Source organism: Dreissena polymorpha, chromosome 12 (assembly GCF_020536995.1).
Source record: "Dreissena polymorpha isolate Duluth1 chromosome 12, UMN_Dpol_1.0, whole genome shotgun sequence".
In the NCBI taxonomy this organism is placed as follows: Eukaryota; Metazoa; Mollusca; class Bivalvia; order Myida; family Dreissenidae; genus Dreissena; species Dreissena polymorpha.
Genome location: NC_068366.1, coordinates 53,281,852 through 53,306,505, shown reverse-complemented (window position 1 = coordinate 53,306,505; position 24,654 = coordinate 53,281,852). Strand labels below are relative to the sequence as shown.

At 35.4% G+C, this 24,654-nt stretch overlaps 1 protein-coding gene across 1 annotated transcript in view; it reads left to right on the top strand.

Moving 5' to 3' along the window:
* LOC127852618 (receptor-type tyrosine-protein phosphatase beta-like) overlaps positions 1-24,654 on the top strand; it is a 73,346-nt gene that overhangs the window by 35,578 nt on the left and 13,114 nt on the right. Inside the window, exons 14-20 of the mRNA XM_052386569.1 lie at positions 913-994; positions 1,912-2,100; positions 3,941-4,018; positions 12,947-13,028; positions 18,438-18,540; positions 19,115-19,194; positions 23,983-24,117. Of these exons, the coding sequence (XP_052242529.1) occupies positions 913-994; positions 1,912-2,100; positions 3,941-4,018; positions 12,947-13,028; positions 18,438-18,540; positions 19,115-19,194; positions 23,983-24,117 (749 nt within the window). The remainder of the gene's footprint in view (positions 1-912; positions 995-1,911; positions 2,101-3,940; positions 4,019-12,946; positions 13,029-18,437; positions 18,541-19,114; positions 19,195-23,982; positions 24,118-24,654) is intronic.

Below are 24,654 nucleotides of genomic sequence, written 5' to 3'. Positions count from 1 at the left end.
CCTGAATGTTGTTTACATTTCGTGACGTCATTTGATGTTGCAACGTCATTTCAGCAAAATAACAAAATGCAATTGGTCAATAAACAAAAAATAAGCCAAATTGAATGAATGAAAACGCTTAAAAAGTATATTATATAGAGGATAGTTGTTGGATTCAGTGGATTATCGATTTTAATTTACGAGTGATCACAGAAAATATATGTTTTATATGATCACAAGTGAATTAGAATCAATAATCCACCGAACCCAACAAATGTTCTTTTTATTTTATGCTTTTTTTCACAGTTTATTTACATTGTTAAAGAGTTTAACAAAGAATTTCGCTGGGAAAATGACGTCATTTCGTCAAAAAATGACGTCATTTAACACAAACAGTGAAAATTATCGATAATTTTCACTGATAATTTTCATTGTTTGAAGCAGTGAAATTATCAGTTTTGATTCACTGATATTTCTCTATAAACCACCGGAAAGCATAAAATAAACATGTGTAAGATAAAATATATGTAATGTTTATATTACATGGGACACAGGGTATGGCATGTGATAAAGTAGCTTTCTGACTATAAATATTGTATAGATGTTGAATAATAACAAAACATACAATAATATTTATTATAATACATTTTATTTCTCATTGGAACTCAGAAAAATGCCTATATGCAGTAAGAATTTTCTGTATATTCTGTTTTGAATTAAAATATATGCAAAATTTGAGTATGTTCGAGGTAGAATCAAATTATACCCACGGCTTTTCACAAGACTTATGAATACTAATAAAATGGGTACTCCTAAATTCTCAGATTTATTTAAAATCATTGAAATGCAACTAATTGTATATTGGCTTTCAAATGTAATACATGTAAAACTGATTCTGTTATAACAATATAAACCTGTATTTTTATTTTGCAGGGGATGTCACAGTTATCATTGGCACTGGAACCTGTGATGTTGAATATTGTAATGGTAAACTGCCTTCAGACACTCAGTTCAGGTAAAACCATTAACCATTTTTGAAAAAAGGATATTGAACATGCAATCATAGTGTTAAATGTTCTGAAGTACACAGTTTGTAAGGAACCATCTACCATTGTTTATCAAAATGAATATATTTGATATTATATGTTTAAAAAAAAGAGTTTTCCTTGAAACTTTCTTTGCTATTTGGATCAAGGCAGAACTTAATTAAGTTATACATGTATCTTGTCTTGATTAACTGAAAAAAGAACATTTGAAATGAATTTTGAATATGTTTAAATATGGACATTCTCAGCATTGTATTAATTCATTAGCTATGGAATCTATCAATTTTTAGCTCGGCTGTTTTTGGAGAAAACCCGAGGTATTGTCATAGCCAGCTCGTCTGCTGTCAGCGTTGTGCTAAAACCTTAACAATTTGTTAACCTTTTGAACATTTGTTCTAAAATGAAAGTGCTTCCACCTACAATATTGAAACTTCATATATAGCTGCACCTTGATGAGTTCTACGCGCCACACCCATTTTTGGGTCACTAGGTCAATTTAGGTCACTGTGACATCTAAAAAAAAAAAAATCTGACAAGCTTTCATTTATTCAAAACTGCACCCGCAGCCGAGCGTTGGCACCCGTATGCGGTGCTCTTGTTGATAAAAGTTTTCAATTCTATATAAATAAAGATAAAATATTAGATTGACCTAATACCAATGAGGCTTTTGCCAACATACTGGACAATTAGTGTTAAAAATATGTAAATGTTATGAACTTCTTAATCAAATGTTTTCTTATAATTTGTATACATACAATTACAAGCGCATCCTTACCTGTGAATGTTGTGAAATGTGGTTTAATTTTCAATAATATATGTTACCTATAGTTATTACTTACATTAACTTGGCTTGTTGTTAGTCAACAATATTAACATTATATTTCAGGGTCTCCCCATTTGCATGTACTTTAACACTATGCAGAGTTGGCTATGCGTTTGGCCCCTTTGCTACCCAGCCCCTACCCCCAAAACCAGCAGATAAAAGTGGTGTGATAGTTGGTGTCTGTGTGGCCATCGTCCTGGCTGCCGTCATCATTGCCTTTGCTGTGCTGTGGAAAAGAGGAGTTATAGATCCGTAAGAACTCATAATATGAGCTGGGTTATGCGAAAATGGGTCTTATTCTAAATGCAGCCAGCGTTGCCCCAGACTAGCTTGGGCAGTCTGGTCAAGAGATAAGCTGTTCTTTATGAGACCATGAAACTTTTTGTGACTTAATAAGTGACAGCAAAGCTTCTGACCAGACTGCGCACATATTTTATGAGACCATTTTTTGCATGACGTGGCTCCTATCTGTTACATTTGTGACGCTCATTGGACTATATACAGAATATTACGCTAGTCAATTGTTCCAAGAGTTTATATTCGGTCGAGTGGCTTGTGTGATGACGTATCACACGAGAGGCGGAGCCTCGAGTGTGATGCAAAATAGCACAAGCTACGAGACTGAATACAAACTCTTGGAACAATTGGCTAGCCTAATATTCCTTTTATTATATACAACAACTAACAAAAACAGTTAACAACTGTATTTTTGCTTTAACAAAAGTGACAAAACAATGACTTAAACGGTACGCCATAGTTTTAGATGCGTATGAATACAGTTTATGTAAATTACCGTGTAAACATATTTACCGGGAAAACACAGGATTCCGACATGGTAACCTTAATGACATCGTTAATCTAATGTTTATTACAATTAAGTTGACAACTTTGATCCGATGTTTATAACAAAAGCGTTGAAACAATATGCACTTCCACTTCTATTCTCCAATGTCTTTAAACCACACTAGTTTATTGTATTCATATCGAAATTTACATTAATGCATGATAAACACACACTCAAAAAAACGTTCTGCATTCTTCCTTTTAAACAAAAAGTTTACTGTTAAAAAACACCACGTCCGACATGTCCTTAAATTCCAGAGAGTTTAAATAAAACTATTGTGTTTTGTCACAGAAATGACGTCACACGATGTACCACGTAATATATTGCGTAATATGGGGGTTTCCTATTTTAGGTGCGCGTAATGTGACGTCATTAAATGGGTCCAAGAAAGTAGTCCAGCTAGTATGGTAATACGGAATTGGAAACAGCGAGTAGCATAATACGGGATTTTTTATTTCAATGATTGATACAACCTGTATTTTGTTAAAAGCATTAAACAGGTATATAATAAAATTCAATACCTGTTCAATTTGCATTAGTTCAAAAGATTTATATGAAGTTCATTAAATGGAAAACTGTGTCTTGTTTTCCAAAAGGTTGATTCAGATTGGAACATACAAAGGTGGTATAAAAAGTCACAAAACCTAAATTTTTACTTATTTCAATATGTGTTTATACATATACATATACATATTATGTGGTCTGTAAAATATTTTTAAATCGGAAATTGATGTGTACTATTGCCGGTCCAGATTTGATCAATTTTATGATCCAGAATTTTCAAAATCTGAAACTGACAATAAAGAATTTTTGCCATAAGTTATAATAAATTGTTCAAAAATGAAATGAGGATATTTATTTAAAACAAATGCTTAGAGCATTATCTGTGCTATCTGTGACAGTGTTCCAACAGCTTCGTATAGCATTGGGCTTAGTAAAATAGTGTTATTATCTCATTATCTCTATGCCTAGAGTATATAAATGTGTGTGTAAAATTGAAAAGTGGTAATTGAGTTTAATTAAATGCAGAAAGTTGATTGCAGAACTTTATTTGTTTAAAAAAATAGTAAATTAATAATCAATAAAAAGTTTTTCAATGTTGATCTGTATACCACTTATTTTTTTCTTTAGGTTACTTGTCAATTTTTTAATGATGTTTGCCACATTATAAAGAGTAAATCTTTAATTACTCAAATACCCCGCTAATAAGGAGAACTGCCCTGTTCATTATTTTTGTTAATATTTCAGTATTCAGTGGAAACAACGATTTACAGGCAGACGAGGGTCTAGTGACAGCGATTTTGAACCCATAGATGACACTGATAGGTAAGGGTTTATCATGATTTTGAACTCTTAGATGACTGATAGGTAAGGGTTTATAGTGATTTCGAACTCTTAGATGACTGATAGGTAAGAGTTTATAGTGATTTTGAACTCTTAGATGACTGATAGGTAAGAGTTTATCATGATTTTGAACTCTTAGATGACTGATAGGTAAGAGTTTATAGTGATTTTGAACTCTTAGATGACTGATAGGTAAGGGTTTATGGTGATTTTGAACTCTTAGATGAATTATAGGTAAGGGTTTATAGTGATTTTGAACTCTTAGATGACTGATAGGTAAGAGTTTATCATGATTTTGAACTCTTAGATGACTGATAAGTAAGAGTTTATCATGATTTTGAACTCTTAGATAACTGATAGGTAAGAGTTTATAGTGATTTTGAACTCTTAGATGACTGATAGGTAAGGGTTTATGGTGATTTTGAACTCCTAGATGACTGATAGGTAAGAGTTTATCATGATTTTGAACTCTTAGATGACATAGGTAAGGGTTTATGGTGATTTTGAACTCTTAGATGACTGATAGGTAAGGTTTTATAGTGATTTTGACCCATAAACAACTGATAGTAAGAGTTTAAAGTGATTTTGAACTCTTTGATGACTGATAGGTAAGGGTTTATCATGATTTTGAACCCTAAGATGACTGATAGCTTCAGGGTACCAACTCTCGAGCGATTTTTTGCTGATTTTATTTAATTTGTCAAATTGTTTCAAGTTTTTTAAATTGATTTAACCTGATATTTCAGGTAAAAGACTTCTCATTCTGAAACTATAAAAATTAAAGAAAACAAGCATTTATAACTCGACCTTACCGTTGATCAAATGAAGTTGGTTCTGTTTGCATTTTGCAACCCGTTTGGAACCAATTATCGAAGTTTACTCAAGAAAGCCATCAGACATTTTCAACACACACACATTAACTGGTAAAATAAATTAATTAACATTGCAACTGATGTGGATAATCATTACCAATATTTTTTGTTAATTTAATCAAAAGATTAATACTAATTAATTGATACTATGGACAAACATTTTCCTTATTTGACTTCTCTATCTGCTGCTTGTAGAGCACAGACTGAGTATTTATTTGATTTTCTTCATGTAATTTGTCAAAAAGAAATAAAAAGAAAATCTAAATAGATATATTATATTTATGGATAAAATGATTCTCCCTAAATGTGGTTGAATGTTACCGAGTTACGAGTTGGATTCAGTACGAATTTACCATAACACGACTTTGCAACCTAATCTATTAAAATAAAAATAGAAAACAGGGCAAGATCAAGAATGTAATCGCTCATTTTGACAGTTGTAAACAAAGTGAAAGGTAGTAAAAAGCCTTAAAGGTGAATGAAAACATCGTTCATATTGTAAGAATCTTATAAAGCAAAACATTTTGATGACTTATTATGATCTACCTGAATTAACCACACATTCATCTGGTCATACATGAATATTAAAAATTTTACTTGGTTCAATGAATAAACTGTCTGCAGTTGCGTTTACGAAGAAGAGGCTGTCAAGTTGGAAGTTTGCCAATATAATATATTCCTATTGGACTTACTTAAAATAGAACCCGATTTCAAATTCAACGATTCCACCGTGAGTAAATTTTATAATTTATAAAAATCGTTCGATAATTGGTTCCGTTCGAGAATTGGTACCCTGAGGCTAGGTAAGGGTTTATGTTGATTTTGAACTCTTAGATGACTGATAGGTAAAGGTTTATAGTGATTTTGAATCCTAAGATGCTTCTAAGATGCCCTGAGGCTAGGTGAGGGTTTATGTTGATTTTGAACTCTTCGATGACTGATAGGTAAGGGTTTATAGTGATTTTGAATCCTAAGATGATTGATAGGGAATGGTTTATGGTGATTTTGAACTCTTAGATGACTGATAGGTAAGGGTTTATAGTGATTTTGAACTCTTAGATGACTAATAGGTAAGGGTTAATAGTGATTTTGAACCCTAAGTTGACTTATAGTAAAGGGTTTATAGTGATTTTGAACTCTTTGATGACTGATAGGTAAGGGTTTATAGTGATTCTGAACTCTTAGATGACTGATAGGTAACGGTTTATGGTGATTTTGAACTCTAAGATGACTGATAGGTAAGGGTTTATGGTGATTTTGAACTCTTAGATGACTGATAGGTAAGGGTTTATGGTGATTTTGAACTCTTAGATGACTGATAGGTAAGGGTTTATGGTGATTTTGAACTCTTAGATGACTGATAGGTAAGGGGTTTTAGTGATTTTGACCCATAGACAACTGATAGATAAGGGCTTTCATCAGCCTATGTGCTGGATATAATGCGGACTATAAGATAGAGTTTAATATAGATTAATTTATTTTGAAAGGCTTAGAAAGTGTAAACAAATCCAAAACAATAAGCCATGGCGAGTTGTTGAGTTTTTTGTACTTTTTTCAAGACAACTAATTTTTAGCTCACCTGATTGCTCAGGTGAGCTTTTGTGACCGGTCTTTGTCCATCGTCCGTCCATCCGTCCGTCCGTTAACATTTGTTCGTAAACACTCTAGAGGCCACATTTATTGTCCGATCTTTATGAAACTTGGTCAGAAGCTTCCTCCCAATGAAATCTCGGTCGAGTTTGAAACTGGGTCGTGCCGGGTCAAAAACTAGGTCACTAGGTCAAAAAAAAGAAAAAACTTGTAAACACTGTAGAAGTCACATTTCATGCCCAATCTTCATGTAACTTTGTCAAAATGTTTGTCTTAATGATATGCTAATTGAGTTCAAAAGTGGTTCTGGTCCGTTGCAAAAACATGGCTGCCAGTGGGCAAGGCAGTTTTTGCCCAATCATCATGAAAGTTGGTCAAAACATTGGTTTTATTGATTTCTCGGACGAGTTCGAAAAAATGGTCCAGATCGATGAAAAAACATGGCCGCCAGTGGGCGGGGCATTTTTCTTTATATGTATATAGTGAAAACATGTCAACACTCTAGAAAGCACATTTTTGGCCGAATTTTCATGAAATTTTGTCGGAACTTTTGTTTCCTAGATACGTGAGTTAAGTTTGAAAATGGTTCTGGTCTGTTCAAAAACATGGTTGCCAGGGGGACGTGGCAGTTTTTCTTATATTTATATAGTAAAAAGGCTTGCAAACAATCATGAATTAAGGTCATGTAACATGTGAGACAACTCTTCAAAATATTGCAATTAACAATACAATAAATACTCCCCTTTGATTTTTAATGTTTTCATAATAATACAGTGTAGTTGTGTTTTATTTATGTGTTAATTGTTATTCGAGGTTGAATGTTTTTATGTCCCCTTTTCGAAGAAAAGGGGGCATATATTGAGCGGACTGTCCGTCCGTCCGTCTGTCTGTCTGTCCGTCTGTCGGTCTTTCCGTCACACTTTGCATTTAGGTTTCCAAAAATGCTCATAACTTATATGTCCCTCGAGATATAACCTTCATATTTAGTATGCATGTGTATATGGACAAGGCCTTTCCGTACGCACACATTTTTTTAGCCCTGTGACCTTGACCTTGAACTTAGGGTCCGCGTTTAGGTTTCAAAATCTGCGTTTAGGTTTCGAAAAATGCTCATAACTTTTATGTCCCTTGAGATATAACCTTCATATTTTGTGTGCATGTGTATATGGACAAGGCCTTTCCATACGCACACACTTTTTTACCCCTGTGACCTTTACCTTGAAGTTAGGGTCCGTGTTTAGGTTTCGAAATCTGCGTTTAGGTTTAGAAAAATGCTCATAACTTCTATGTCCCTTGAGATATAACCTTCATATTTGGTATGCATGTTTATATGGACAAGGCCTTTCCATACGCACACAATTTTTAACCCCTGTGACCTTGACCTTGAACTTAGAGTCCGTGTTTAGGTTTTGAAATCTGCGTTTAGGTTTTGAAAAATGCTATAACTTCTTTCAAAGCGTTAATAGGGGTCATATGTCATCCTATGGTGACAGCTCTTGTTTTAAGCTCACCTGATTGCTCAGGTGAGCTTTTGTGACTGGTCTTTGTCCGTCCTCCGTCCGTCCACAAATGTTTGTAAACACCTTAGAGGCAACATTTATTGTCCGATTTTCATGAAACTTGGTCAGAAGATTTGTCCCAATGAAATCTCGATCGAGTTTGAAACTGGGTCATGTTGGGTCAAAAACTAGGTCACTAGGTAAAAAAAAATTAAAAAGCTTGTAAACACTGTAGAAGTCACATTTAATGCCCAATCTTCATGTAACTTTTTCTATATGTCTGTGTTAATGATATGTTGGTTGAGTTCAAAAGTGGTTCCGGTCCATTGAAAAACATAGCCGCCAGTGGGCGGGGCAGTTTTCCTTATATGGCTATAGAGAAACCTTGTAAACACTCTAGAAGTCACAATTTTTGCTCAATCATCATGAAAGTTAATCAAAACATTGGTTTTATTGATATGTCGGACGAGTTCGAAAATGGTCCAGATGGGTGAAAAAACATGGCCGCCAGTGGGCAGGGCATTTTCTCGATATGTATACACTATAGAAGTCACATTTTTTTGCCTAATCATCGTGAAACTTAGTTAATATATTGGTTTTATTGATTTCTTGGACAAGTTGGAAAATGACTCAGATCGGTGAAACACAATTTTTAGCTCACCTGATTGCTCAGGTGAGGTTTTAGGATTGGTCTTTGTCCGCTGTCCGTCCGTCCAAATTTGGTTTGTAAACACTCTAGCTTTCACATTTCTCAAGCATTCTTTATCAAAGTTGCTGAAAGATCTCAGTCAAGTTTGATGATGAGCAAAATCACATAATTAATGCCATAATTAGTGCCATTAGATTGTCCAAATTTTCATTATATTATACAAAATCCTTGTGAGCAAGGTTTGATGTTTGGGGGGTCAACTCAAAATATAGGTCACCATTTCAAATCAAACAAAAACATAACACTCCTTACGCCAGAGTTTTGGTTCAATAATGATGAAACTTGACCAGGATGTTTGTCTGGTCAATATTTAGGTCATGTTTGACATTAGGTAAAGATTGAATGAACCTACTCCTCTCAGGTGGCCCTCTTGTTTAATCAATACTTCCCTTACATTGTATTTATCCTATTTTGTTCAATCATTATTTATAACATCACTGAAGGAAACCCATTAAAAATAAATATATAAAAAGACAAGTTTCTTTACGTGTGAGCATTTGCTTCTTATAAATGAGCAGAAACTATTGCAATAACAATTGTATTGAACACTTTTTTGGTCAATGCAGAGGCGATAATGGGATAAAAGTCAATTATATTTAACCTTGACAGCTTACTAATCAGTCCAAAAACTCTTACTAACCTCAAGGTCTGATAGTGACTCAAAAATTACTGGCCCTAACTCAAATTTGCCAGAAAGTTAGTTTCAAATCTTCAATTGACATTAATATTTTACCGGTAATGAAGGCCTTTATTCTGGAAGTTAATTGTGGACCTTGTGCAATTGTTTTCCATGGGCAGACAGATTTTACCAAACAAATTTTACTAGCAATGAGGGCCAGTATTTCCAGGACCTTACACCTCTGAGCCTTGTTCTGAGAAAATGATGGGGGGGGGGGGGCTTAAAAAATTTGCGAACAATGTCATTCCAGATTAACCTTAGCAGTCAGCGTAGGCTTATCAGGGACAACACTTTTCTCTAAGACTGGATTTCATGTTGAAGTAGGGATGGGAATGAATACTGAAAATGTTATTCGAATATTCGTTTGTCATTATTCGAGTATACAGTCAAAACTGAGAATAGCGGTCAGTCAAGGGCAATGACCAAAGTGGCCGTTTTACACAGGTGACCGTTGTTTCCCAATCACAATTTTAAGATGGTTGGTTAGTTGGTAGTATTGCCACGTCCTTACCCCACCCAGCCGTTTACATACAGTGTAAAAAAGGCTCATTGCCAATAACTCAGCATACTAACATAATTAACTTACATTGAATAAGACAGAATAATATCTTATAAATTGATTTAATGTCATATTGTTAAACTAAATCAATAACTCTCTCAAAGATAGTATAATTGTTAAAATGCATCTGATTCATTCAGTAAATTAAGCATGTCACATGCCATTGACGTCGCATCCGAACAAGTATAAAAGTGGATTCACTGTTATAAACCGAAAGTACGATGCAAATGTATCGTTCTCATCCATAGAAAAAAACGCCAAATTGTTGTACAAATTTATTCATACGCAAACATCGCACAAACAGCATGTCCATTCAAACAACCTCATACAAACATGTTCAAATCCTCTTTCCTAAATGCCTAAAGTTTGTTATAAATGTTGCACTTCAGTGTATTTTGCCCTTTTAGACCATTATTAATCCTTTTATTGCCTTCTTATAAAAACACTCACCAGCTAAATGTTGTTTTTAACCAGGTTTTCTGAAGGAAAAAACTGGTTATTAGATTGGCGAATGTCGGCGGGCGGGCAGTTGGAACAAGCTTGTCCGTGCCATAACTATGTTGTTCATTGTGAGATTTTGAAATCATTTGGCACATTTGTTCACCATCATTGGACAGTGTGTTGCACGAAAGAATTACGTCAACATCTCCAAGGTCAAGGTCACACTTTGAGTTCAAAGGCCATAAATGATCTAAGTGTCTGAGCCATAACAATGTCATTCATGGTGAGATTTTAAAATTACTCTTTATATTTATTCACAATTCATTAGAAGCGATGTCATGCAAAAGAATAATGTAGATATCTCTAAGGTCAAGGTCGCCACGACTAAAAATATATTGAATTTGACACACGGGGGGTAACTAGGAACAATCAGTAACAATGTACATTTTGAATTGTCTCCCTTTATCAGACATTTTTCTTTATCAGACTTTTTTTTCAAATTGAAATCAAGGTCGCCACAACTAAAAATAGATTGAATTTGACACAAGGGGGGGTAACTAGGAACAATTAGAAACGATGCACATTTTGCATTGTCTCCCTTTATCAGACTTTTTTTTTCAAATTGAAAACCTGGTTTTGTGACAGTTTTGTCCCTTGTTAACACATTCTCAGCGATAAAGATCAATTGACTTTGTCAAGCCCTCATGCGTTATGCGTTCAGCCGATAATTGCCACTAATACACATTTTTATTGTTAATTTCACCTGTTTCATGCAATAAAAATGCAAATTCAATTATAATGGTGAGACAAACTCTGACAACATTTATTTTGAAGATACCCCCATAATTATCCCCAAAATTCAAACCTTCTCAACACCCTATTATTTGTGTACTAGCAGCTGGCAGCTTTTATCATATCAAAGGCAAATAACGCTATCAGATGTTTTACCCGCAAAATAGACAGACAAATGATGATTTGCTGTGTTTTTACTTTTCGCGACAAGATACGACTACCGCGTGACGGTTGTTTTTAGTTCACAGTGGAATATACTGGCTGTTATGGACGATTGACCGTTATTCTCAAGTGTAATAGAGTGATATTCGTCGGGGGACTCCAAACCGACCGTTGTCTGCAGTTGACTGTTTTTCTTAAGTGACCGTTAGGTCAGTTTTGACTGTATTCGAATTTTACGATTTTTAAAGCTTATATTAAAATGTCCGAACTTATGACAGTCCGGAGCAATGTTCTATTCCTGATTGGCACAAGTACAACTATAAATCGTATCATATTTTAAGCTTGACAAAACTTGATAAAGTAATAATTTTTGAAAAAAGGTCATTGATCATTATGTTCTTCTTTTTAGATAAATACTGTTTACTTTCCTAAGATATTAGATATTTCCAGAAAAAAATTACTGTAATTCTAATTTATTTCAATTCTTCTTATTGATTACTTCCCATCGATAATATTTTTTTTTTTTGCGTTTGTTTTGCTATTTTTTCTGGAGTTAAGAACCACGGCCATTTAATTGGTTAATATTTACGTAACTAAATTCTGATAAGATAATCATCGATTTAATGTATGGATAAAGCATTTTAAACAAACATGCCATACGTCCTGTTATCGGTGGGAGAGTCTCACTTTTGGGGTATTTGGCCAAAAGTCCTGATATGAGACAATTTGTCCTCACATTTGTAAAACACGACGTTCGTTCTTTAAATTCATATTAAATTTCTCTATTTTAAGGTCTTTCTGGCTAAAACTTACCATTGTTTATCCCTTCCTAGCCCCCTATCAACATCCACTTTTACTACTCGAGTGCACCAGTGTTGTTTTTTACACATTATCAGCAAATTATTGATGTTATCAGGCATTCTTACCATGGTGTTTTTATGATAGAGGTCGCTAATTGCTATTAATAGATGTGTTGTACTGAAATAAAAGCCAACTGTGGCACAATGAAGGCCAAAGATACATGTACTGTGTATTATACCACCTGAGGTCAAAAGACCTGCCAAAACACAGATTTTGTATATCAGACAATTGAATGCTTATCAATACACATTGATGTTTCACATAAATATATTTTCATTTTTGACTGATTTTTAGAAAATAGTATGTGCATTTTGCATCAATCTAAATTTAAAGTAAATTGGCGATTGGTCCCTCTCCATATACCCTCTTGTTTGCCAATTATCATCTCGTTACTTGATGGCAGCTGTTAGCCAAACAATGACTTATACAGGAAAGTCGTCTGCACTAAACCCAAACTGCTACTGTGTACCTGTACTTATTACTTTTTAGAAGTATCTTTCAATAAAAATAAAATATTCAAATATGAATTTTGGATTCGAATATTCTGACGATTTTCGAATATTCAGATAATCGGTCAATCCCTAGTTAGAAGATACTTCCTTCAAACAAAAAATTCTATAAAAGCAGAAAGAGTTGTTCCTGATTAGCCTTTGCAAACTGCACAGGCTAATATGAGATGACACTTTACCCACATGCATTATGACAGATTTAGGCGGAGACTGAAATATAGTTCTTTATATCTTTAGATCGATCCTGATTGCAAAATATTCGGAAATGTTAGAGGAGCTGCATAAGGACACCAATCTGCTGCTGTCTAACCAGTATGAGGTTAGTGGAGTGTAACCCATCACTGTTTGTTAAGTGCAAACCTATTTTTTGAGCTCAATTACATAATAGCCTCTGGCTTATTGATCCATATTGGAGTCTTTTTCTTTGGTACAAGCAGACCTTGTTTTCTTAAGAAAGGATACTGAGAATGATCCAAAGTGGAGACTCGAAACCTCCTTTATGAATATTTATAGTCGAAGAAATTAATGTTTGAAATCTGTCCCACAACATGGCATCTGCAATATTGTTAAAAATACACTTCAACACCGTTATTTCAAACACCGATAATCCGAAGTCACCGTTATTTTGAAGTATTTTTCGGGTCCCGATTTTGGTTCTTCTTTGTTTAATGTAAAATTTCATTGTTAATCCGAACTTTGTTAAACCGAAGAAATCGTTATTTCGAAGTGATTCAGTCGGTCCCAACACTATAATTCGCACCTTATTATCAATCTTTAAACCGAAGTAAAAACTGCAAAATACTGAGCTTATTTTCACACCTTGTCGTGGCGCGTCAAAAGCCAATAATTACACCTTTGTCGTCTGTGCGAAAGCTGGTGTTCAGAGAGACATCGTGTATAAGTTGAAAAAAGTTAATTTATTTCCGAAAGTGTATTCATATGTTTGTATGTCTGATAATTTGTGCTATTCGTTATATTTTATATGTTCTGTAATTAGACAAAAATAAAAACAAGAAAAAGAATCTTTTTATTTCTCCGTTTGTTACAAGTGGAAATCTATTGCTATATGACTAGTTTACGCTTTTAAGTAAGCGTGTAACCGAACCATGCGACTTCCACAACGTTTTATTTTTACAGAATCAAAGAAGTCTTCTGTCAAATGTTTATTTCGAATTATCGTTATTCCGAAGTTTTTTTTACGGTCCCGACGACTTCGAAATAACGGTGTTGAAGTGTATTGCAGATGGTCTCTTTTGGATTGTATTTTAACTTTGGATTATGGTTTCATTGATTGCTGAAGTTGATAATAGAATGATTACAAATTTCCATATGTTCAAACCATTATATAACTTTTTAATTGTTAAAGTTGCAAAAAACTTGGAATGATTTAATTGTTGAACAATAGGTAAAAAAGAAAAAAGGAACCTCTGTACTTCTGTAAGTGTGAGACATTTGAATGATATTTGTTAGAGTTTTTTGCCAAAAAGTATTTGAAAAAATTACATTTTATTTTTGAAAAGTGTCTAAAAACATATAGTGATGATAATATGATTATTTTGGCTGATTTTATTGTGTTTGTAAGCATAAAGTTTCTGAACATCTTTTTAGCTCACCTGATTGCTCAGGTGAGCTTTTGTGACTGGTCTTTGTCTGTCGTCCGTCCGTCCATCCGTCCGTTAACATTTGTTTGTAAACACTCTAAAGGCCACATTTATTGTCCGATCTTAATGAAACTTGGTCAGAAGCTTCGTCCCAATGAAATCTCGGTCCAGTTCGTGCTGGGTCAAAAACTAGGTCACTAGGTCAAAAAAAAGAAAAAACTTGTAAACACTGTAGAAGTCACATTTCATGCCCAATCTTCATGTAACTTTGTCAAAATGTTTGTCTTAATGATATGTTGGTTGAGTTCAAAAGTGGTTCCGGTCGGTTGAAAAACATGGCCGCCAGTGGGCGGGGCAGTTTTCCTTATATGGCTATAGAGAAACACTCTGGAAGTCACAATTTTTGCCCAATCATCATGAAAGTTGGTCAAAACATTGGTTTTATTGATTTCTCGGACGAGTTCGAAAATGGTCCAGATCGGTGAAAAAACATAGCCGCCATTGGGCGGGGCATTTTTCTCTATATGTATTTAGTGAAAACATGTCAACACTCAAGAAGTCACATTTTTGAAATTTTGTCAGAACTTTTGTTTCCTAGATACGTGAGTTAAGTTTGAAAATGGTTCTGGTCTGTTGAAAAACATGGTTGCCAGGGGGACGTGGCAGTTTTCCTTATATTTACATAGTAAAAAGGCTTGCAAACAATCATGAATTAAGGTCATGTAACATGTGAGACAACTCTTCTAATTATTGCATTTAAGAATACAGTAGTTACTCCCCTTTGATTATTGATGTTTTCATAATTATACAGTGTAGTTGTGTTTCATTTATGTATTAATTGTTATTCGAGGTTGGAGGTTTTTATGCCCCCTTTTGAAGAAACGGGGGCATATAGTGATCGGACTGTCCGTCCGTCCGTCCGTCTGTCTGTCCGTCTGTCCGTCTTTCCGTCACACTTTGCATTAAGGTTTCCGAAAATGCTCATAACTTCTATGTCCCTTGAGATATAACCTTCATATTTGGTATGCATGTGTATATGAACAAGGCCTTTCCTTACGCACACATTTGTTTAGCCCTGTGACCTTGACCTTGAACTTAGGGTCCACATTTAGGTTTCAAAATCTGCATTTAGGTTTTGAAAAATGCTCATAACTTCTATGTCCCTTGAGATATAACCTTCATATTTGGTATGCATGTTTATAGTGACAAAAAACATATTCACACAATGGCTGCCACTACAACGGACAGCCCATATGGGGAGCATGCATGTTTTACAAACAGCCCTTGTTAACCCCTGTGACCTTGACCTTAAACTTAGGGTCCGCGTTTAGGTTTCGAAAAATTCTCATAACTTCTATGTCCCTTGAGATATAACCTTCATATTTGGTATGCATGTTTATATGGACAAGGCCTTTCCATCTAAATCTGCATTAAGGTTTCGAAAAATGCTCATAACTTCTATGTTCCTTGAGATATAACCTTCATATTTGGTATGCATGTGTATTTGGACAAGGCCTTTCCATACGCACAGTTTTTTTTACCCCTGCGACCTTGACCTTTAAATAGGGTCTGCGTTTAGGTTTCAAAATCTGCGTTTAGGTTCCGAAAAATGCTCATAACTTCTATGTCCCTTGAGATATAACTTTCATATTTGGTATGCATGTGTATATGGACAAGGCCTTTCCAAATGCACACATTTTTTTTCCCCTGTGACCTTGACCTTGAACTTAGGGTCCGCGTTTAGGTTTCGAAATCTGCGTTTAGGTTTTGAAAAATGCTCATAACTTCTAGCTATGTCCCTTGAGATATAACCTTCATATTTGGTATGCATGTGTATATGGACAAGGCCTTTCCATACGCACACAAATTTTTACCCCTGTGACCTTGACGTTGAACTTAGGGTCCGTGTTTAGATTTCGAAATCTGTGTTTAGGTTTCGAAAAATGCTTATAACTTCTATGTCCCTTAAGAATATAACCTTCATATTAGGTATGCATGTGTGTATGGACAAGGTTTTCCCTTACGCACACAATTTTTTACCCCTGTGATCTTGACCTTGAACTTAGGGTCCGTGTTTATGTTTCGAAATCTGCGTTTAGGTTTCGAAAAATGCTCATAACTTCTATGGCCGTTGAGATGTAACCTTCATATTTGGTATGCATGTGTATATGGACAAGGCCTTTCCATACGCACACAATTTTTTACCCCTGTGACCTTTACCTTGAAGTAAGGGTTCGTGTTTAGGTTTCGAAATCTGCGTTTAGGTTTCGAAAAATGCTATAACTTCTATCAAAGCGTTTATAGGGGGCATATGTCATCCTATGGTGACAGCTCTTGTTTTCAGCTCACCTGATTGCTCAGGTGAGCTTTTGTGACTGGTCTTTGTCCGTTGTCCGTCTGTCCACATTTGTTCGTAAACACTATAGAGGCCACATTTATTGTCCGATCTTCATGAAACTTGGTCAGAAGATTTGTCCCAATGAAATCTCGATCGAGTATGAAAATGGGTCATGTTGGGTCAAAAACTAGGTCACTAGATCAAAAAAAGAAAAAGCTTGTAAACACTGTAGAAGTCACATTTAATGCCCAATCTTCATGTAACTTTGTCTCTATGTCTGTGTTAATGATATGTTGGTTGAGTTCAAAAGTGGTTCCTGTCCATTGAAAAACATGGCCACCAGTGGGTGGGGCAGTTTTCCTTATATGGCTATAGAGAAACCTTGTAAACACTCTAGAAGTCACAATTTTTGCCAAATCATCATGAAAGTTAATCAAAACATTGGTTTTATTGATATGTCGGACAAGTTCGAAAATGGTCCAGATCGATGAACATGGCCGCCAGTGGGCGGGGCATTTTTCTCTATATGTATATAGTGAATACATGTGAACACTCTAGAAGTCACATTTTTTGCCCAATTTTCATGAAATTTGGTCAGAACATTTGTTTCCTTGATACGAGAGTTGAGTTGGAAAATGGTTCCGGTCAGTTGAATAACATGGCTGCCGGGGGGGGGGGGGGCAGTTTTCTTATATTTATATACTAGTAGTAAAAAAAAGCTTGTGAACACTCTAAAAAAGTCACATTTTTTGCCCAATCATCATGAAACTTGGTGAATAGATTTGTTTTATATATATCTCAGATGAGTTTGCAAATGGTCCCGATGGGTCAATAAACATGGCTGCCAGGGGGGTGGGGCAGTTTTCCTTATGTGACTATATAGAGAGAAACCTTGTGATCGAACACTATAGAAGTCACATTTTTTGCCTAATCATCGTGAAATTTAGTCAATACATTGGTTTTATTGATTTCTTGGACAAGTTGGAAAATGGCTCAGATTGGTGAAACACACTTTTTAGCTCACCTGATTGCTCAGGTGAGGTTTTAGGATTGGTCTTTGTCCGCTGTCTGTCCGTCCACATTTGGTTTGTAAATACTCTAGCATTCACATTTCTCAAGCATTCTTTATCAAAGTTGCTGAAAGATCTCAGTCAAGTTTGATGATGAGCAAAATCACATAATTAATGCCATTATTATTGCCCTTAGATTGTCCAAATTTATATTATATTATACAAAATCCTTGTAAGCAAAGTTTGATGTTTGGGGGGTCAACTCAAAATATAGGTCACCATTTCAAATCTTACAAAAATCAAAAACACTCCCTACGCCAGAGTTTTGGTTCAATAATGATGAAACTTGACCAGGATGTCTGTCTGGTCAATATCTAGGTCATGTTTGACATTAGGTAAAGATTAAATAAACCGACTCCTTTCAGGTGAGCGAACTAGGGCCATCTTGGCCCTCTTGTTATGTTTAAACATCTTATAAGCAAAATTATGTCATGCGATTGGTCAGTCAAATAGTAGCTTATAAAAATGCTTTAAAAGTTTTATCACGCGTGCTTAAGAAACAAATATTTGGGTTGAATTTCATAGAAAACAATGTGTAGCACACGTTATTAATCAGAATATAGACTTAAGAGTATTTAAGTCAAATGTTCAAGTTCTAAAAATAGGGATCATGTACAAAGAGTATTTAAGTCAAATGTTCAAGTTCTAAAAATAGTGATCATGTATACATATATAGAACTGAATTGCGTAATCAATTATTTCATGAATGTGTATTTCAGGACATCAAGAAGAAAGGGGCCCACATTGAGGCCCACACAAGCTCAGAGGCCTCTAACCTGGAACCCAACAAGGCCAAGAACAGATGGGTGAACATCTTACCATGTAAGTTACACCTGAGACTTGTTTCTCAAAGATTTAATGGACAGTGAAGCTAATAGCAAATAACTTTTGGATCAAGTTATTTATGTGACTTAATAGTAAACCATTTAACATATAAATTAATGGATAACAAATTTGTTTACTCGAATATTTAAAAAAAATGTTTGATAATAATAAATGTATTGAGGTCTTAAATTATAAGCTGTTCCTTAACCAGCTGTTAAAGTTTTGAGCAACTGGGCACTGGTCAAGCAGTTAAATTTGTGTTTATACTTTTGGTATGATGAATTCTTTCTATAACTTTTTTACAAGAAAATGTCCTGTTAATTTATTTTTCAATATTCACATTTATATACTTTCGGTTAACCTAAATAAGTATTATTTGATACTGCAAAGAATATTTTTATTCAAAAACTTAACGTTACTGTAGATTCTTATCAGAATAACAACGATCTCACCATAACTGGCATTTTCCCACTTTATTTAACAAATAAATGTTGTTGTTTTTTTGCCTTATATATATTCTTGTTTGTTGTGCTTTGTTGATTTTAAGTTTTATTTAATTTGCGACATTAAGTTGATCACAGCCGCGTGAAGTTACAGCAGTTAGATGATGAAGATCCGACCACTGATTACATAAATGCTAACTATATTCCTGTAAGTTACCACACAGCTCTCTGCCCGTATGATTGCCTGTGAGTCTGGTTCTCAGAAAACAGGGTTTAATGAATGTATGTAAAATGTGGTCCCAGATTAGCCTGTGCAGTCTGCACTGGCTAATCGGGGATAACACTTTTCACCCATATGGAATGTTTTGTTTAAAAAAGTCTCTTAAATAAAGAAATATTACAGTGTGGTCCCTGCGCAGGCTAATCTGAGACAATACTATTACAGTGTGGTCCCTGCGCAGGCTAATCTGAGACAATACTATGCACATGCATTAAACCCTGTTTTCACAGAGCAAAGCTGCCTGTGTTTGCAGTGAATGTATGCATACCGTAGTCTACATGTAACCATGAGCTTGATTAGTTTGTCTCCCTTGGGAAGGAGTTGTGGCCCTTGATTGAATTAGTTGCATTAGTTACTAGTAATGCTTATTCAACAAAATACTCACATTGGTCTTCCCTTATCCATCCAAATCAGGTGGAAAATGAAACGTGTTTTTTTAGATTTAGTTGTTTTCTTGTTTGCCTCACAAAAATCACTAGATATGAATATTATCTTAACAAATAAAAATAAAAACAAATCAGAGAGAGTAAAATCAAATGTCTTTCTCTTCAACCCTACATCTGTATTTGTGTAACTAATATTTGGGAAAGACTTGTGATATCTTTCTGTGATCATGTTAAATTTGTTAAAGAAGCCATTTTGGCTAAGAGCTAAGAGCGTTGGTAGAGCAAAGGACTGTCAGCTTATTCAAGGCTTTGTTATCAAGAGGGCTTTCCCCAGGTCAATATTGCATGAAACAATGTTACAGGCAACACCCCATCTGAATCAGGGATGGTCAACAGACCTCTCTCAATTGCTGCTACATGACTTAATCAGCAACCCATCATGTCATAAATTGGTTAAATGGAAAGCTATACGATTCAATTATCAGGTTGCAACTGAACACATTAAAGCTGGGTCTCAAAATATTACATTCTTTAATGCATTTGAATTAGCTGCAGCTACATAGTGTTTTTATCTTTTTATGCCCCCCTTCGATGAAGAGGGGATATATTGTTGCTAGGTGTTGGTCGGTAAGTCTGTTGGTAGGTCTGTTGGTTAACCAGTTCGTTTCCGATCAATAACTCGTCAACGAATTGACCGATTGGCTTGATACTTAACATGTGCATTGCACTTGGACAGTAGATGACCTCGATTGAGATTGGGGTCACTAGGTCAAAGGTCAAGGTCACAATCACAATAAGTGTGAAAATCGTTTCTGATCAATAACTCATCAATGAATTGACTGATTGGCTTGATACTTAACATTTGCATTGACCTTGGACAGTAGATGATCACTATTGAAATTGGGGTCACTTGGACAAAGGTCAAGGTCACTGTCGCAATCAGTGGGGAAATAGTTTCCGATCAATGACTCTTCAACGAATTCACCAATTGACTTGATACTTCACATGTGGATTGACCTTCGACAGTATATGACCCCAATTGAAAATGAGGTCAAAGGTCAAGGTCACTGTCACAATATGTGTGAAAATAGTTTCCAATCAATAACTCGTCAACAAACTGACGATTGGCTTGATACTTCCCATGTGCATTGAACTTGGACAGTAGATGACCCCAATAGAAATTGGGGTCACTTGGTCAAAGGTCATGGTCACTGCCAAAATCTCTAATTAAGGTTTGAAGATCTGTATTATTGTGGTTATTTTTTAGATTTAAAACATTAGTAAGACAAAATGATTTATTGACTAATGAATAATGTAAATCAATGTGCTTTGTATATTTCTGTTATGCATCAAAGAAAAACAATGCATACAAAGACACATGAAGTATAGAGGTATTGGACTTTGGACAGTTATAATTTCTTAATTGCTACATTTTCTTGTACTATCAAAAGCAGTCACTCCCAGACGGTGGCAACCCTCCCACCCCTAGAAAAGGGAACCCCTGGCCAGCCCACACGCTTGGGTCATGGGGGAAACTCTGGTCTGGAAATAATTATTACTACAGATACATATACAAGTGATCATCATTATCTTCTGGTCGTTCTACACTTTTTACCACACTCCATGCAAACATGCATGGTTTATTCTTTCTGGTATGTTATGCATTTGCTTTGTATATCTTCCTGCGTTTCTGATATGTTATGCATTTGCTTTGTATGTCTTCTTATGTTTAAATAATAAACTTTATCAGCAAAAAATAAAATCTCTGAAACTACAGGGTCCAGATGTGGTGTAACATGCTGTTGATGTCCTCTACAAACTTTTATCACAACTGGCCTGGGTCAAATAGTTGATATCAACTCATATAGTCCTGAGGCTTGGCATTAGAAAAAGTGAAAACAAACATTTTATAAGTATTATTTGATGGTAAATTTGAAACTTATATTTTGATTAAATAGAATGCATTTAAATAAATTGAATGATATTTGATATAAATGTAGTTATTATAAATATACATATATTATTTATATTAATGATACATACATTTTGTATTTTAACTTCCAAAACTATGTATTCATGATAATCAATCTTCATATTTTGTAAATGTAATGCTTCATTTATAGTCTTCATTTCTTTCCTTGTTTGATTGAGATTATCTGCTTGAACTAATCTCATCACTCTGATTGTCACCCTAATTATAGCTCATTGGGTCATTGTCGACCTGAAACGGCCCACAAGTCACCCGGGGGTGACTTCAAGCCGATTCTAGTCACCCGGTCAGCTTGAAGTCACCTGGGGTGACATGAATCGGCTTAAAGTCACCCCCGGTTGACTTGTGGGCCATTTAAGATCGACAATGACCCAATGAGCCTAGTTATCCAGCATTGTCATCATCATCATCATCATCAGTTATGGTACATCATCATCACCAACACCAGCAGCAGCAGCACCACCACCACCACAACCACCACCACCATCATCATCATCATCATTTTCACAATAATAATTATAACAACAGCAGTATCAAAAGTGTAATTTACAATATATTATAAACAGAATAAATAGTGACAGCAGCATTATTAACATCACATCGACTTTCTTATTCAACAATATATTATTAGCAGCTTAAGAAGCAGCAGCAGCAGCAACACCAACATAAGAATTGAACATTATTGATATGATATTTACAGGATTTTAAGTTTTCTTTTTGACACTTTCATTTAGTCATGTTTATATAATGAATGGTTCACAATGATTTTGATCACATAATTTTCCTTTCATGTACTTTTTATGCCCCCCTTCGAAGAAGAGGGGGTATATTGTTTTGCTTATGTCAGTCCGTCAGACGGTCCGTCTGACGGTCTGTCCACCAGATGGTTTCCGGATGATAACTCAAGAACACTTAGGCCTAGGATCATGAAACTTCATAGGTACATTGATCATGACTGGCAGATGACCCCTACTGATTTTTAGGTCACTAGGTCAAAGGTCAAGGCCACATTGACTCAAAATAGTAAAATGGTTTCCTGATGATAACTCAAGAATGCTTAGGCCTAGGATCATGAAATTTCATAGGTACATTGATCATGACTGGCAGATGACCCCTATTGATTTTCAGGTCACTAGGTCAAAGGTCAAGGTCACATTGACTCAAAATAATAAAATGGTTTCCGGTTGATAACTCAAGAATGCTTACGCCTAGGATCATGAAACTTCATAGGTACATTGATCATGACTGGCAGATGACCCCTATTGATTTTCAGGTCAAAGGTCAAGGTCACAGTGATTCATTAATTCTGTTTGTCCAAAACTTTAACCTTGGTTAAAGTTTTGCAATATCTAAAATGGTTTCCGGATGATAACTCAAGAATGCTTACGCCTAGGATCATGAAACTTTATTGGTACATTGATCATGACTGGCAGATGACCCCTATTGATTTTCAGGTCACTATGTCAAAGGTCAAGGTCACAGTGACTCGAAACAGTAAAATGGTTTCCTGATGATTACTCAAGAATAATAAGGCCTAGGATCATGAAACTTCATAGGTAAATTGATCATGACTGGCAGATGACCCCTATTGATTTTCAGGTCACTAGGTAAAAGGTCAAGGTCACAGTGACAAAAAACGTAATCACACAATGGCTGCCACTACAACTGACAGCCCATATGGGGGGGGCATGCATGTTTTAAAAACAGCCCTTGTAAATGAAATTAAGCATAATAATATGTTGATTCATTCGTAAAAGAAGCACTCAATTTTAATGCTTAGTGTCATTGTCTATGAATTATATTGCAATAACTACTTATTTCTTAGGTAAATATATTTCATATGTCATTTATTTAATAAACAAACTGGTTTTATGAATGTCTCTTTATGTCCCCCACCACTATAGTGGGTGACATATTGTTTTTGCCCTGTCTGCTGGTTTGTGCGTTTGTTTGTTGTTTTGTTTGCCCCAACTTTAACATTTGCAATTGCTTTTGCAATATTCAAGATAGCAACTTGATATTTGGCATGCATGTGTATCTCATGGAGCTGCACATTTTGAGTTGTGAAATGTCAAGGTCATCCTTCAAGGTCAAAGGTCAAATATATAGCTTCGAAGCAGCGCAAAAGGGGACATAGTGTTTCTGACAAACACATATCTTGCTTAATTTAGTCATGACTTGATATCTTTGAAAAGACAGGATCCAGGATTTTATCATTTGAGACATACAAAACCATATACACAATTAATGAAGTCAAACAAAATATAAGGCTTAATTTAATATGGTTCTAACATAACCAAAGGTAAACATAAAGAACTGATTAACAACAATAATTTTTAGGGCTTTCACCACAAGCGTGAGTACATAGCAACCCAGGGCCCGTTGCCAGGGACGATAGACGACTTCTGGAGGATGATCTGGGAGCACCAGGTCAAGATCATCGTCATGCTGACCCTGTGCAAGGAGGGGCAGAGGGTATGTAGAGAGGGGAATAGGGTATGTAGAACGAGGAATGGGGTATGTAGAGAGGGGAATAGGGCATGTAGAGAGAGGAATGGGGTATGTTGAGAGGGGAAAAGGGTATGTAGAGAGGGGAATTGGGTATGTAGAGAGGGGAATAGGGTATGTAGAGAGGGGAATTGGGTATGTTGAGAGGGGAATAGGGTATGTAGAGAGGGGAATAGGGTAATGTAGAGAGGGGAATAAGGTATGTAGAAAGGGGAATAGTGTATGTAGAGTGAGGAATAGGGTATGTAGAGAGGGGAATAGGGTATGTAGAGAGGGGAATAGGGTATGTAGAGTACAGAATTGGGTATGTAGAGAGGGGAATAGGGTATGTAGAGAGGGCAATGGGGTATGAAGAGAGAGGAATAGGGTATGAAGAGAGGGTAATGGGGTATGTAAAGAGGGGAATAGGGTATGTAGAGAGGGGAATAGGGTACTGTGAAATCATTTATTTTCGCCAGCACGAAATTTCGTCATTTTTATAAAAATGACCTTTTTGTCAGCACT